Below are 13,382 nucleotides of genomic sequence, written 5' to 3' on the forward strand. Positions count from 1 at the left end.
ACATATATGTAACTCGTATATTACAGATACACACAAGAAACCTTTAAAAAAAAAAGTCCATGTTGCTTTTGTCTGTATGTAACTCTTATATTAAGCAGTTTTGGCAATACTTTGTTAAAAATCTTGGGAAATCATATTTGAATGGCCCATACAGAAGTGCCATCTTCTGCTTCTAACTGTGCAGTGAAACTGGTAATTTAAATGAATAAGTGATTTTTGTATGTTCTGTATATATACGCTGTAAGAAGGACATTTCAAAGGTCAGCTAAGCCCCATTGTCATATAAATTATTTCGACCTCCACAAAGAATCCTCACAAAACTTTAAGCTTCTAAGGAACCACCAACAAAAATGTATTCTGTAAGAAACTTAGTCCTCTGAAGCTTTACTTATATAGGCAGTTCTATCAAAGCTAAAGAAAACATTCAGATGATTCGGGTTGTGTGGCCAGTGTTTCGGGATGTAAGAAGAATAAATATATATGGTAAGGTGAAAAACATTCTAAAACCAGAGGCAGCCTCACAGTCATCTAGAATCTGTGCTATAAAGTGACACTGATGATCAGCAGCTGCAAAAGCTGAAAAAGCCCGCTTGTATTTATATAGCACTGTAATGTATTTTAGCTTCATAATAACATGAAGCACAAACTAATGAGCAGGTTGACTCACAGGTTTGAAATCTGAGACAGCATTACAGCTTCGTTACAATTTCAGATTAGATGTTACAAAATACTCCTTCAGTGGTAGACGTGGCAGCTGTGAGTTTTCATGCCTCTTGAAAATCATGTGTGGGTGACGGGTGCTTAGAAATTAAGGAATAAAACAGAGACTCCGAAAAAACAGTTTGAGGAATTTGCAGTCATCCTGTAGGAAACTGGCAGCAGAATTAGGACTTTCAAGATGTAAGTTTTCAAAGTCTAGGGAAGCATCATAACAAGACAGTCATCTCTCTTCTCCATTCCTCTGTTCTAGCGAGTTTTGTTTTTCACTTCCTGTACAGGATAATAGGCCCATTTTGTCACTGCGGTCGGTAGCATTCCCTGTTTGTTACGCACCACGGGGTTGGATCTATTATTTTATCCATAGCAGATAATAATCTAGGCCATGTCTGTACAAGATGTTGAACTGGTTTCAAAAGAATGATTATAAGCCAGATGCACTTAAAACAGTTTGCCACCTCCTTAAGTTGTTTTTGTAATTTACAAAATTCAGCTCAACTGATTGAAGAGATGATAAAGTCAATTTAAGTTGCCCAGTTTAGGGTGCTGCACCTGCAACTTTTCCCTCTAGACAAGGTCTTGCCTAGTAAGTAGGAGGCTCAATGGCAGGTTAATGCAACTGGCAATGTAAGAAGCTGGAAGAAACAGGCTTATTATTTGTGAGCTATTTTGTAAACTATTCAGGCAGGAATTTTTCTTTGTAGATACCTCTAATGTGACAGCTAACACTCCACCAAAATTAAAACTAATAATATAGATAATGATGTGCTAAATTGTTTTCAATATAGTTATTCCAATTTCACAGGAGTGTAGTATTGAACTGAATTTACTGCATTAAGACAAATACAGCTAACTATAGCAGGGGGCCTGTTATAACAGTGTGCCTTGAGCTGTGTATGTTCATTCTGATGGGAACCGCATGCTTGTAATGAAAGGAGAGATAAAAAAAAGCAGATACAGAAAGAGGAGAATGTATTGCTTTGTTGTATGTATGTACAGTTCACATAGTACTTGTTTCCCTTGGCATATGTTATTTGCTATATAATCTAATAAATAAATAAAGGCACCGATTGTTTGAAGCATGCTGAGTGATGACCTGAACTAGCAAGAATGCCTTGATGGAAAACTCTTAGAAAAACAGAACTTTTATTCATCAGTGTAGAATCAGCTTATTTGCTGTGGATGAAGGGTAAGATTCTTCTGTCTTACCTGAGACAAGGCAAATTAGATCCCTGCAAAGCAATGGAGTGATTTGTTCATTGACTCTGTTTTAATTTTTCTACATGTTGGCCCATTTTTATTTTTAACACACTACACTAAAATAGCAGGGAGGAAAAAGTGGTACAAAATGTTTTCCTTGGCTATTTTCTCTGTTTCCTGTCCAGCAGTCAGTGTAAAAGGAGGAATGGCTCTAGAGAAAGTGTAGTGTAACAGCTGTACCAAGAATTTTTTCTGTTGGTATTAAGAGGCAGAGCAGCAAGTAGAGTGTTGGTTTCTGCTGTGTTGCTGAATAAGCTGTAGAAAGTGGTTTGCAGCATAGAATATGTATCCTCCTGAAACTTATCTTCCCTCACATCACTTTCAGCAAGAGCGAGTTATGCTATATTATCAATAAAGGGGAAAGAAGAGCCGGATTTTTGAAGGTGCTTAGCCAGCTGAAGAGGTAGGTAGATGAGTAATAGGATTTAGGATCTAAGCCTGGGAAACCTAAGTTATCTTTAAAAGTCTCGCATAAAATTCTTACAGAAAACCTTCAATTGCCCTACTCCGCCTAACCAATGATAACCTACCACCACACCATTATTTTAACTAGCAAATTCTCATGCCCTGGAAGCACTGGTTTGACAGGTATTTCTCATCATTCCAAAGGTATTTCTGTTTTCCACACAAACTACCCTATATTCTGTAGACACAAAATACCGCTGTGGGGATGTGGACCTCTCCTGTAGACAGCATGAGATTATTTCTGCAAGTATTGCTTTCCTGATGACACACGTCTCTTCAAAGGCAAGTTATGCTTTATGCCACGAACTAATGGGCTGCTCAGTAAGGTGGAGTGCCAGCCCAGACGACCCTCCAAGTCACCTAGCTCCTTATGGGGAACAAAATCCAAGGCCCAATGCCTCCGTCACTATCACACCTACCAGCTATTGCCGTCGCTGCTTCCCAGGGCCTATCCCACCACTGCTACACCCCAACCCGCTGTCCCAGCCTACGGTTCAGACGCGACGGCAGGCGGGTATGGGGCGGCTGGACCTTCGCTCCGGACGAGGTGTCGCAGCGTAGCCTGGAGCAGCCGCCGGAGAGGGACGTCTGGGGGCCTGGAGAGCAGACCCTCGCCTCACGCCAGCCCCACGCCCTCGCCTGCCGCCCGCGCCCGGCGTTGGGGCGCGCCCGCCCTGCCGCGGCGGCATGGTCCCCCCATGGACCCCCAGGTCCCCCCATGGACCTGGCCGGGCCGCGGCGGGCGCGCTCAGCTCAGCTGCAGGTGGCGGCGAGAGCCCCGCGCCGCCGCCGCCCCCGCCCGCGGCCCGGCCGCGCTTCCGCCCGCGTCAGCTGACTGCCGCGAGGAAGCGGCGACGGCCCCGGCGCGGCCCGGCCCCGAGCCCGCGGAAGCCCCGGCGCGGCCGCCCCCGCAGCCATGGCAGGGGTCGTGGTGAGCGGAGCCCAAGTAAGTGTCCACGCCCCACGGCTCGCAGGGCCCGGGCGACGGCGGCCTCACCTGCCGGGGGCAGCCCGCCCCGGCCGGTGCGTCCCCGCCCCCGGCACTGGTAGCGGCTGCCCGAACTCCACGCGGGCTCCGGCTCCCGCCGCTCGGCCGGGCCTGGGCTGGGGCCGGGTGGGGCTCCCGGGGGGGTGGGGGGCGGCGGGCTCGCGCGGGGCCGGGGCGTTTTAGTTCCCAGCCACTGCTCAGGGACGGCCGAAGGGAAGGCGCCGAGGAGCCCGTCCCTGCCCCCGACAGCGCCGGGCGGCCGGGGGGAGGCGGTGCGGAGGGGGGAGGGGGCGGAGCAGCCCCCGGGGGTGTGCTCGGAGGCGCACAGGCTGGGGGGGGGGAAGGTGCGTGTGCGCACCGGCGGTACCGTTGCGTGACGGACGGGTAGCGGGGCACCGGGGAAGCTGGTGACGGTGGAATTATTGCTCTGCCGCTTTCGCTGCTGCTGTGGCCGGCCCGGACGCTACGGGCGTGTTCCCGAGGCTTTGCCGCGGGGGCAGCACCGCTCTGCCAGTTCGCCTCCGTGCAAGCTCCGCAGCTGGCGGCGGGGTCCAGTGGGCCGAGGAGCGTGTCGTGCTCCAGAGTGGAGCCCCAGTTGCTCTTGGACCCTGCTCCTCTCGGTTAGGCTGCGGGTATAAACTGAAGAAGAAGGACTGATATATGCGAAGTGTTCTTCCTGCTGAGAGTAAACTCTATGTACTTTTCGTTTCGGTTAAGGAGAGAAGTCGGGAAGCAAAACAAATCCTACCGGCCTTTAGCCAGTGCCTTATTTGGCTACTGAAAGAATTCTTGCTAAAAATTGATGTCATTACTGCTGAACTTGTGGCTAAAACTAGCAATCCCCCCCCCCCCCCCCCCCCCCCCCGAAAGAATAAATGAAGGTTGTCGTCTTCTTGAAAATGGTTTGCCATTAAACCAGGGTGCTGCCTGTCTAATTGCTTCTTTAATCTGGTAGCTATTTCTGTGTGGAATTCATGTAAATGTGTGTGTGATACAGAGGCAATTGGCTAATTTTGCAGCTATCGCAGGAGATGGTTCCTGTGGTCTCTGTGGTGCACTATGGCCTGGAGTAACATGCTGCCGCCTTCTCTCCAGCATGCCTTGAGCCCCTTCAAGTAAAGCATATTCTTAATTTGGCTTTGTGCCTAATGTACAGTCTTCTAACAGGACAGAGTAAAATATAATGCTCAACGGACTGGAAATGTTCTCTAGGTGTGATTTCCTTCAGTGGAAGGGAATATGCACTATTGAGAGTTCATACATGAACTATTTGGTGACATTCTTTAAAAAAGATGTTACTTTTATGAGTTACTAATGTTACAATATCATTGTAAAATGATTACAGAGATTAAATGGTAATATCCTCTGAAACTAAAGCAGAAGAGAGGTGCAGCTTTATTGACTGGGTAACTTATGTTTTAAATATTTTGTAAAAACGTATTTTTTTCCTGAATTACATACAGTGCATTGAAGAGTCTGCAAGAATGTATGAGACGTTGATAGCCTGTCTGATGCTGGGCTTTGTGGGAAACTTTATGAACATTTTGGTAGGCTATTGAGCAGGGCACCAGAATGATAGACTGTAACCAACCTGTATTAGATTTGAGTTAGAGAATTACGCAATGGAAACATCTACATCCAGTTTTTAATCCCATGTGATGTTCTGTGACTGATATAGAAAAATCTAAGAAATCTGCTGTTACTGATGTTCCTTGCAGCAAAAGAGCTGAGGATTCTTGGGAAAAGTGTGCTTGCTCTCGTCTCTCAGTGATGGCTTATCTGAATATGTACTTGAAAGCTCATACTCATTTTGAGGGTATTTGAGATGGATACAAAAGGAAGACTACTGAATTATGTATATTTTATTGTTTTCTGGGTAGATGATTTTGAACCGAAAGAATGAAAAAAGAAATGTTATTCTTCTCTTGTCCAGACTACTGAAGTCTTGTTTTATATCAACGTTGTTCAAGGATTAAAGAGCAGAAGAGTGGGGAAATAACTCTTGAAAACTTGTTCAAAAAGGCTTATCATGTATTGCATTACTGGCAGTCGCTGCTGTTCTTACAGTAAAGAGAGTTCTTGAGTATCCAAAGCAAGTTCATGTATGTGGGATGTAGAGATCTGAAGTTGTGAAAAAATAAATCTATTTGTTTTAAATTGAAAAATATACTTGTACTGTGAGTCTGCTGAAGTGGACTTTGTGGAAGTAAAATTCCTTTTACAAGGCCTTAGCATTAAAAGGTCGTGACAACCATATTTCATCTGCAAATATGCCTGTGAATAATCTGTTTGTACAAGTTGTGCAAATATGTTTGTATATTATAAAAGTTCAAAGGCTGAAGCTTTGCAACATTTTATGTATTTTGGCACCTGTGTGTTCCAAAACACATTTGTATGAGCTTTTTTTCTTCAATTTCTGTTCTTGTGGAGCTAGAACATTTATGGCCAGGTAAGTTTCTGAAGCAGTGGGAATGCAGGTCAGAGCCTCATGCTCCTCTTCCACCACTCCTCCCTGGGTGAAAAGCAAAGTGGTGGTCTGTGCTCTTGCTATGTTGGTAGTTGCTCAAGATGGTCTTGCACTCCTAGTGTTAATAGGCATCATATTTTAATAATTTCTATTTCAACGTGTTACATTGAACTAAATGCTTAATCCAAAGTATTATTCTGCTGTTGATGTAGTGTCTTTCCAGGCGCTTGCAAGCATTAGTTTAAAGAAATCTACCATTCGGTGAAGAATGAAGCAGTTCTTGCATTTATACCTGTATGTATGTTGTAAACACACTGTCATTGTCTTGGATGGAAACTGGAGGGAAAACCCCCCATATTTAATTCTGCAGTAAAATCTGCAAAACACTTTCTGTTATGTCCAAACCATTCGGATGTCAGCTACCCGAAACAGTTCCTTTTCCTTTTGTCCTTATATTTTCTAAAGTCATGTGTGTGTCTGGTAACAGAATTTAATGCAAGAGCAGGTATAGTTTAACAAGGGGAAGAAGTTGTTAAACTGAGCTTCAAGCTACCTGTTTTCTGCTTGTAAAAATTATTTCACCATTGTCAGCTTTATCTGTTGATGTTATTGAACAAAATGAATTAAATGAGATGCACTATAGTATTGTCAGATTGCAATCATTTTTAGAGAGTAAGAGATTGGGATGACTTGCAAAAGTACACGCTGTCAGTCTGTTCTACAGGGGAGTCTCTGTTTTAACAGAAAGTGAAATACTATCAAAACAAAATTTGACTTTTTTGCATATTTTTCATCTAACATCTTATAGACCAATGGGATATGGTCTTGAAATTGACTTTATATTAAATATTTAGATAACAGCAGGATCTTGTAGTGGTCTAACGCAGTATTGAGATCTATTTAACTAGTAAGTTGCCATTTAAGGGCAACTAAGATTTCTTTAGCACAAAATCTAAAATGTCAGTGTTTACATTGATATTTTGAACACTGGGAGGATGAGCCAATATAGAGGTATAGAATTCATGACTATAAGTTTGGCAGGCTTTGTGGGGATTCTTTGAAGAAATCAAACCAAAGGCTCCTAAGACAGTACAGCAGAGAGAATGGAAAAAGTTTAGCTGTTTTAGTGTTTGTGTTTTTCAGGAAACATTATCACTTCATCCTGGCTGGCCGTTAGCAGTTTGAAGTCAGCCAGGGCAGCTGACCTGAGTTAGCTACAGGTGCAGCCCACACCTTAATGTCATGGTCATTACAAAGGGGGAAGGTTTGCTGAGTTAGGGGAGCTCCTGTGGGGTTCCTGCTGGGGTTCCTCTGGCTCCTCCTCTGGCCTCTCCCAAGGACTGCTCTCCGGTTGATTGTGATGACTGGATATTCATTTGGCTAAGTATAATTCTCTATATACCTCTTGGTATTGGTGGTGTTTCACTAAATCTGTTTCACTTCTACTCACAGGTCTGCTCTCCTTTTTCCCCAATTCCCCTTCCTGGTGAGGGGGTCATCGGGTGATAAATAGAACAACTGTTATAGTTTAGCCCTGGGTACAGGCTAAATGTAGACAGTGAGTTAGATGGGCTGGTATGAAAAAGAAAAGACATTCACAAGTATTTTGAGTATAAGGAGAAGTGATCTGAACACAGGTGTTGAAGCCAGAAATCTTTAAGACTTGCATGACTGTCTGAAAAAAAAGCTGCATGCTTGGTTTTTCAGATCTTGAGCAGCCCTCTTTCTCTATCTGTAGCATATCACTGGGAATAATAATCTCCTCAAGGAATGGTTATGAGAATGGATTGACAATGAACTGCTTAGGTATTTCTGGACCAGACTTTCTGAAGTGATCTTTTAGTGTCTTGGGTACTGACAGGCAAACTAGAAAGGTCCTTTGAATCTTCTGATTCTTTAAAAAAAATTGCTTCTGGAGTGTATCAGAATGTTAATACAAAATAATGTTAGATCAAAGTATTAACAGTGGAATAGAAGAAATGGTATGTATTTGATCAAATTATTTTTACTTGAAAGACAAAACATTGTACATAAAACTATAGATGTAATAAATATTAAGCTGATTGTATCAATAGGAAAATGGAGATTTTGATAGATTCTATAGCAGTAAAACTGATATAGCTTAAAGCAGTAGCTAATATTTACCATATTGTGTATTGTCATTGGTCAGTGAGACAGAATCTGGACAGGAAACTAAATGATCCACTTACAGAATGTTTCCTTTTTGCTTCCAATACTCAGGTATCCTACATTAGTCAAGACTGTGAAGAAATTCCAGAATTCCTAGGAAGAAAATACGGACATATGGCAAAAAGGCTAGATCTTAGCTTCAACTTGTTAAGGTATGTGATGATACATAGATTTTTGGAGTGCAATATGGGACAACAACACAAAAAATAGAATATTTAATTATTTTTTTCCGAAGTAGAAATGTACATGTGTGTCACGTACATTGTGTTGTTATCAAGCGGGCAACGCTTTTATAGGCAGTGTTTGTCTCCTTTTCATGCACACTTGGAACACAAATAGCTGGGTGAGTCTGGAAATTTCTTGTGTTAACATAAATGATGCCCAATGAGGAGCTTATGGTTTGTTCTCTGCTCAATCTGGAAAATAAGCATCATTATCTGAAGAAGTGAAGAATGGGATCAAAAGTAAATTGTTCTTAACCAAAATACAAGTAAGTGTGTCTCTCCCTTCTTTTTATTGGTAGATCTCTGGTTATTACCAGAAACGGTTTGTAATACCCTTTTCCCAGATGGTGTGTTTTTGATGTATGATTTTATCTTCAGGCAGCTGTGTGCTAAAACTACATGCAGTTAGAATTTATAAATAAATTCTAATTATTTTAATATATGGAATGATTTAGAATTCTATAGTATTTCTGTTAGTTGTTACAGTGTCCTTTTTCATGTAATTCTTGTGAGAGAGCCTGGTGAGGTTTGTCAGTGTATCTTTCAGGTTAGCAGCTCTGTAGGTATGTAGGGAGAAAGGATAGGAGTGTAGTTGTCTGTAAGAAAAAGCATAATTTTTCAGTGGTAGGGTTGGACTCTTGAGTTTTCTTTTTATTGGGGGTAAGCTTAGAGACTCCTTGTGAGGAGCAGGACACATAAAAGTAGTGTGCTGGTGCCTTGTTCACCTAGGGGGTACAGCCACTGTTTTTAACTTAACAGTTATAAATGTTATCTTGAGCCACTGTCAGCTCTGAAAGACTGATTCCTACATGCAAGAGGTAGCAGAGCAAAGGAGGCAGTGAACAATCTGTGGATTGTTATTGTGTTATACTTCTGTCTGATGGCTGTACCTGTGGAAATTGGAATCAGAAGAGAGAATTTTGCTGGGGGAGAGAACTGAATGGGCATTTGATTTTGTCATGAAGATAATTCAAGTTCTGCATATGTATTCAGATTTAACATGTCATCAACAAGACTGCTTCTTCTTCAGACCTCTGGAGGTACTACCTCTGGAAAAAAGAAGTTTGTTTCTTTCATTTAATGCATGATTTGAAGAACAGTTCTTCTGAGTTTGTTTTATTTAATGAAGTAAAAGATTAACATTAAATCTAGATGTAAAATACCACTTTAAAACTTTAAGTAATTTGTTCATGCTTTTATGGAGAGCTTAATTGGTGGTGTATTTCTCAAATATGTGTTTTCATCCGTTCTTTCTTTCACTACCCAAAACGTGATCACTTAGTCTATTTTTCAGAACATATATCGTTTGGTTTTATTTGGGTTGGGGGAAAAAAAGTGTGTTAAAATCTTTTGTGGGGAAATGTGAGAGAAAGTGCTAGTTTTTGGGGTAGCTGCGGTCAACTTTTGATGTAGAACAGCTTCCTGTTGTAAAGCTGTAAAAATATTCTAAGACCAGAAATCAGATTTTGGGAAAGGGGAGAGGTGATTTTCGTTTGGTTTTGTTTGTTTAACAGTTTTATTTTTTTTTCTTTTTTAGCTTAGGGAAGCTAATAGTAAATGTAATGAGAACAGTAATGTTTTCTTATTGAGCTGTGACAGATGTACTAAGCATATTGAAACTAAGAATGAAGTATTTGTTATACAGTAGCTGTTCAGACTGGTCTGCACTTATATATGAACACTGTGCCTGCATATTATGGAGTCAGAGAAGATGAAGAATAAATGTCATAGCCTTAAATGAATACAAATGTAGAAGAGATGTCTTGGGCAGCTGTTGAAGCAAGTGTAACAGTAAGATCATTGTCATCTTCTTTAAACAAATATTATTGCCTGAAAAATCTGACAACGCTGTAGTATAGTGGTGATTTTTATCAGTGAATGCTTAATTTGAAAAGTTTAGTTTAGTATGTTGTTTTCAGTGCGAAAACTTAATGTCTCTTTAAAAAGGAGTTTAATTTTCTAGAAAAACTGGATGTCTGTTGGTAAAGGCATAAGTTGAGTGAAGAAGACCAAGGGCAATCAAAATCTAGAAAAAGTTAAAAACAATATTGTGCTTTGCTGGCATAGTGGTTATTTGCAGTAAAGCTGATAGTTTTCATTATAATATGATTTGTTATTAGATGAGAGATATGTGCTCTTTGAAAGAAAAAAAAAAATATTTCAGTGGTCACTAATTTTTTAGCTGTATTTAAACCAGAGAAATGCTGAAATATTCAACAGTTATCTGTTCTCAGTGTTAGGTAGTGAATAAGTAATTACCAACCTTTTTTAATGTTGTTTTGCATATAGGGTATCTGTGTCCTATCCTCTGGAAGTATGGCCACTGCCAAGCGTATTTTGGGAAGGAATTATCCTCCTGTAGCAGGCAATAAATTCGGTTACGCAAAAACATCAATAGAATTTCTGACAATATAACAGTTACATTAAGAATTTAAGAAATTGAGCATAGAGAGATTTAAATTTTTTCTTTTATTTTGTAGGCAGCAGTATTTGCAGTCATGTTATTTGATATTGCTATCATGAGTGTAGTTGTGTGGAGAGAGAGATGTTCATGTTAAGCTTTGTGGTCAGTTGGCAGCAAACTCTTCTTGCAAGACAGTGCTGTCCTTTCTGAACCAGAAGTTGTGTGCAGTTGTAGACTTGCTGTCTTTACTGTGCGCACATGCACACAGGCACCTGCTTATCCGCATGAGATTTATTCAACAGGTGTATTTGTACTGCACGATACAGATGTCACAAAACTTTCTTGTGCAACTGTTATAATGTAATATTTGCTTTAGTGAATTGTGCTGGTTTTTGTACCGCTGTAATGTAATGTACCTAACTTTGTTGCAAAAGTCAGGATAGAGCCAGGTAAGTTATTTTGCCATTTAAGGCTTTCCACTGTAAATGTGTGTTTTCAGAGGCTTGTCCAGGAATACTGGAAAAAGAGTGGGAGGACTGGCTGATGCTGTTAGCAAAGTGCGAAAGAATTAGTCAAATATGCTATATTTTTGTGACTTACACACAAACAACTTTTGCCAAGGTTGTCCCTTAATAATGTGTTTCAAGAGATGCTGTAGTGTTTTTCTGGGAAATATAGCTGTTTGTTTTATACAAATCAAGGATTTTCTCTCCCTCCCGCCCCCACCCCCCTTTTTTTTTTTTTTAAACTTGAGTTGATACACATTTGGATAATAATTTTAAAAAATTTAGGGATATCTTCTAACTAATTATTGGTTGTTATGGCACTTCTGTCTGTCTTCTTTTTTTCTGCAAAGAGTAATTATGTCGATTCAATGCTCTTATGTGTGGTGGTTTTGTTACTCAGATTTCTCCGATTTTTTTTTTTTTTTTTTTTCTTTTTGGGTGTGACATAAACTGATAAACGTACATAGGACCAAAAACTAAATTGGAGGAGAGGAGAACTGTCATTAGTTCATTTGTATTGGCAATTTAATACAGAGGAAAATGTATATTTTCCACCAATTTTTTCTGACTTTGGAGTTCTTCCCAGGCTAGAACCCCTTCCTCTTTCTTAAATAAAAATTGGGGCCTGTGTAGATGCTTAATTGTCTTTGCATCAGTTGTGATAAATCTAACAACATCACTAGATTAAATAATCACAAAAAGTTGCTCTTTAAAAGAATTGCCTTTCTTGTTTGCATTTTTCCGAGAACTAGTGTCTCTTCTTGATTACCCTGATCCATATGTGAATCCAACTCTCTCTCTTCTGGCAGCCAAAGCGTCTGTTACCAGTCACAAGGGTTACGCATCTCCTCTTTTCCCTGGGAGGGAAAGGAAAGATAGAGGTGACTGGCAAAGGGAACTTTGTATGGGGATGTTGGGGAAAGAAGAGGCATAACAGCAGGTTTGTTTTCGATGAGGCAAAGGGACACACTGGTGTGCATTTAAAAGCATGCTAGTTGTAATGAGCAAGATACGCTACCGCTGGACTGCCCCTGTTTACTCCTCTGGTGGACAGAAATCCTTCAACCCCAGGCCACTGTAGTCCACTTGTGAATTATTTCTTCTCGTGCTGTTTTCCTTACAGGTTTTGTTTGAATGGTTTCTAATGTCTTTTGTTTCCTTTTTGGACTAACGGGGGGTTGTGAAGAAGATGGAGCCAAACTCTTGTCAGATGTACAGCAAAGGGACGAGAGGGAGTCATCATAGGCTGCAGCAAGGGAATTTCCAACTGTTTGTGAGGAAGGTCTTCACGATGAGAAAGGTGGAGTGGAAGAGGTGCCCAGAGAGGTTGTGGAATCTCCGTCCTGGTGATATTCAAAGTGCAACTAGACAGAGTCCCAAGCAACCTAATCTAGCTTTGAAGTTGCCCTGCTCTGAGCAGAGGATTGGACTAGTTGACATCTAGCTGCCCATTCTGACCTAAATTAAATGATGATTCTGCAGCTTTATTGGTGTGGTCATCATAAAATGGCCAGAGTTGTAGCAGCTCTTTTGATTTGATACTCTTAGTGATTTTCAGCTATTTTAGAAATGAACTGTTTACATCGTGTATTTTCAATAAGGCATGTTTCAGGAGCAGAGATGTTTTGCTTCAGAAATCTGCTCCTGGGTCTCTCATGGCAACTGTATTTGATAGCTTTCCCTGATAATAGAGCACTGTAAAGGCCACTATTTTGTTTCATAATGTGTGGAAAGCATTCCCTGGTTCCTATTTAATGAAAGCATAGAGTATAGGAAGGGAAGTCACCTATATGCCAGTGTTAGTGTTACTGGGAGGTTTTGCTGAAAAGGATTTCAAGGGGAAATGAAAAACTATTGTTGATCATTGGAAGTTAAAGATCCCTGGTGAAGGAAAGAAAGGAATAAATAAGTGGGAGGGAGATAATGTAGGTAGGGAGTAGAGATTTGAATGAAATACAAATATATTTTTGTAGATGCATCGTGCTGTCTTGTGGAGAGAAAAAACCCCAACCTATTCAAAGGTTCTTTTATTTGTCTTGGATAACTTTCTTTGTGCCAAATTTCTCCTTTCAGATTAAAGGCTAAATGCACTCCACTGCTTGAATAACAGGTGTCAGTGTTTTTGTACAGGTGTCGTGTTTTTATAAATAATATCTACTTC

The 13,382-nt window shown here is 40.9% G+C and overlaps 1 protein-coding gene across 1 annotated transcript in view; it reads left to right on the plus strand.

The window, feature by feature from the left end:
• The first annotated feature begins 3,358 nt into the window (after positions 1-3,358).
• The window catches only part of LRMDA (leucine rich melanocyte differentiation associated), a 691,665-nt gene continuing 681,641 nt past the window's right edge, over positions 3,359-13,382 (plus strand). The window contains exons 1-2 of the mRNA XM_086467215.1: positions 3,359-3,388; positions 8,139-8,239. Of these exons, the coding sequence (XP_086323341.1) occupies positions 3,359-3,388; positions 8,139-8,239 (131 nt within the window). The remainder of the gene's footprint in view (positions 3,389-8,138; positions 8,240-13,382) is intronic.

Source organism: Leptosomus discolor, chromosome 6, assembly GCF_034619465.1.
Source record: "Leptosomus discolor isolate bLepDis1 chromosome 6, bLepDis1.hap2, whole genome shotgun sequence".
In the NCBI taxonomy this organism is placed as follows: domain Eukaryota; kingdom Metazoa; phylum Chordata; class Aves; order Leptosomiformes; family Leptosomidae; genus Leptosomus; species Leptosomus discolor.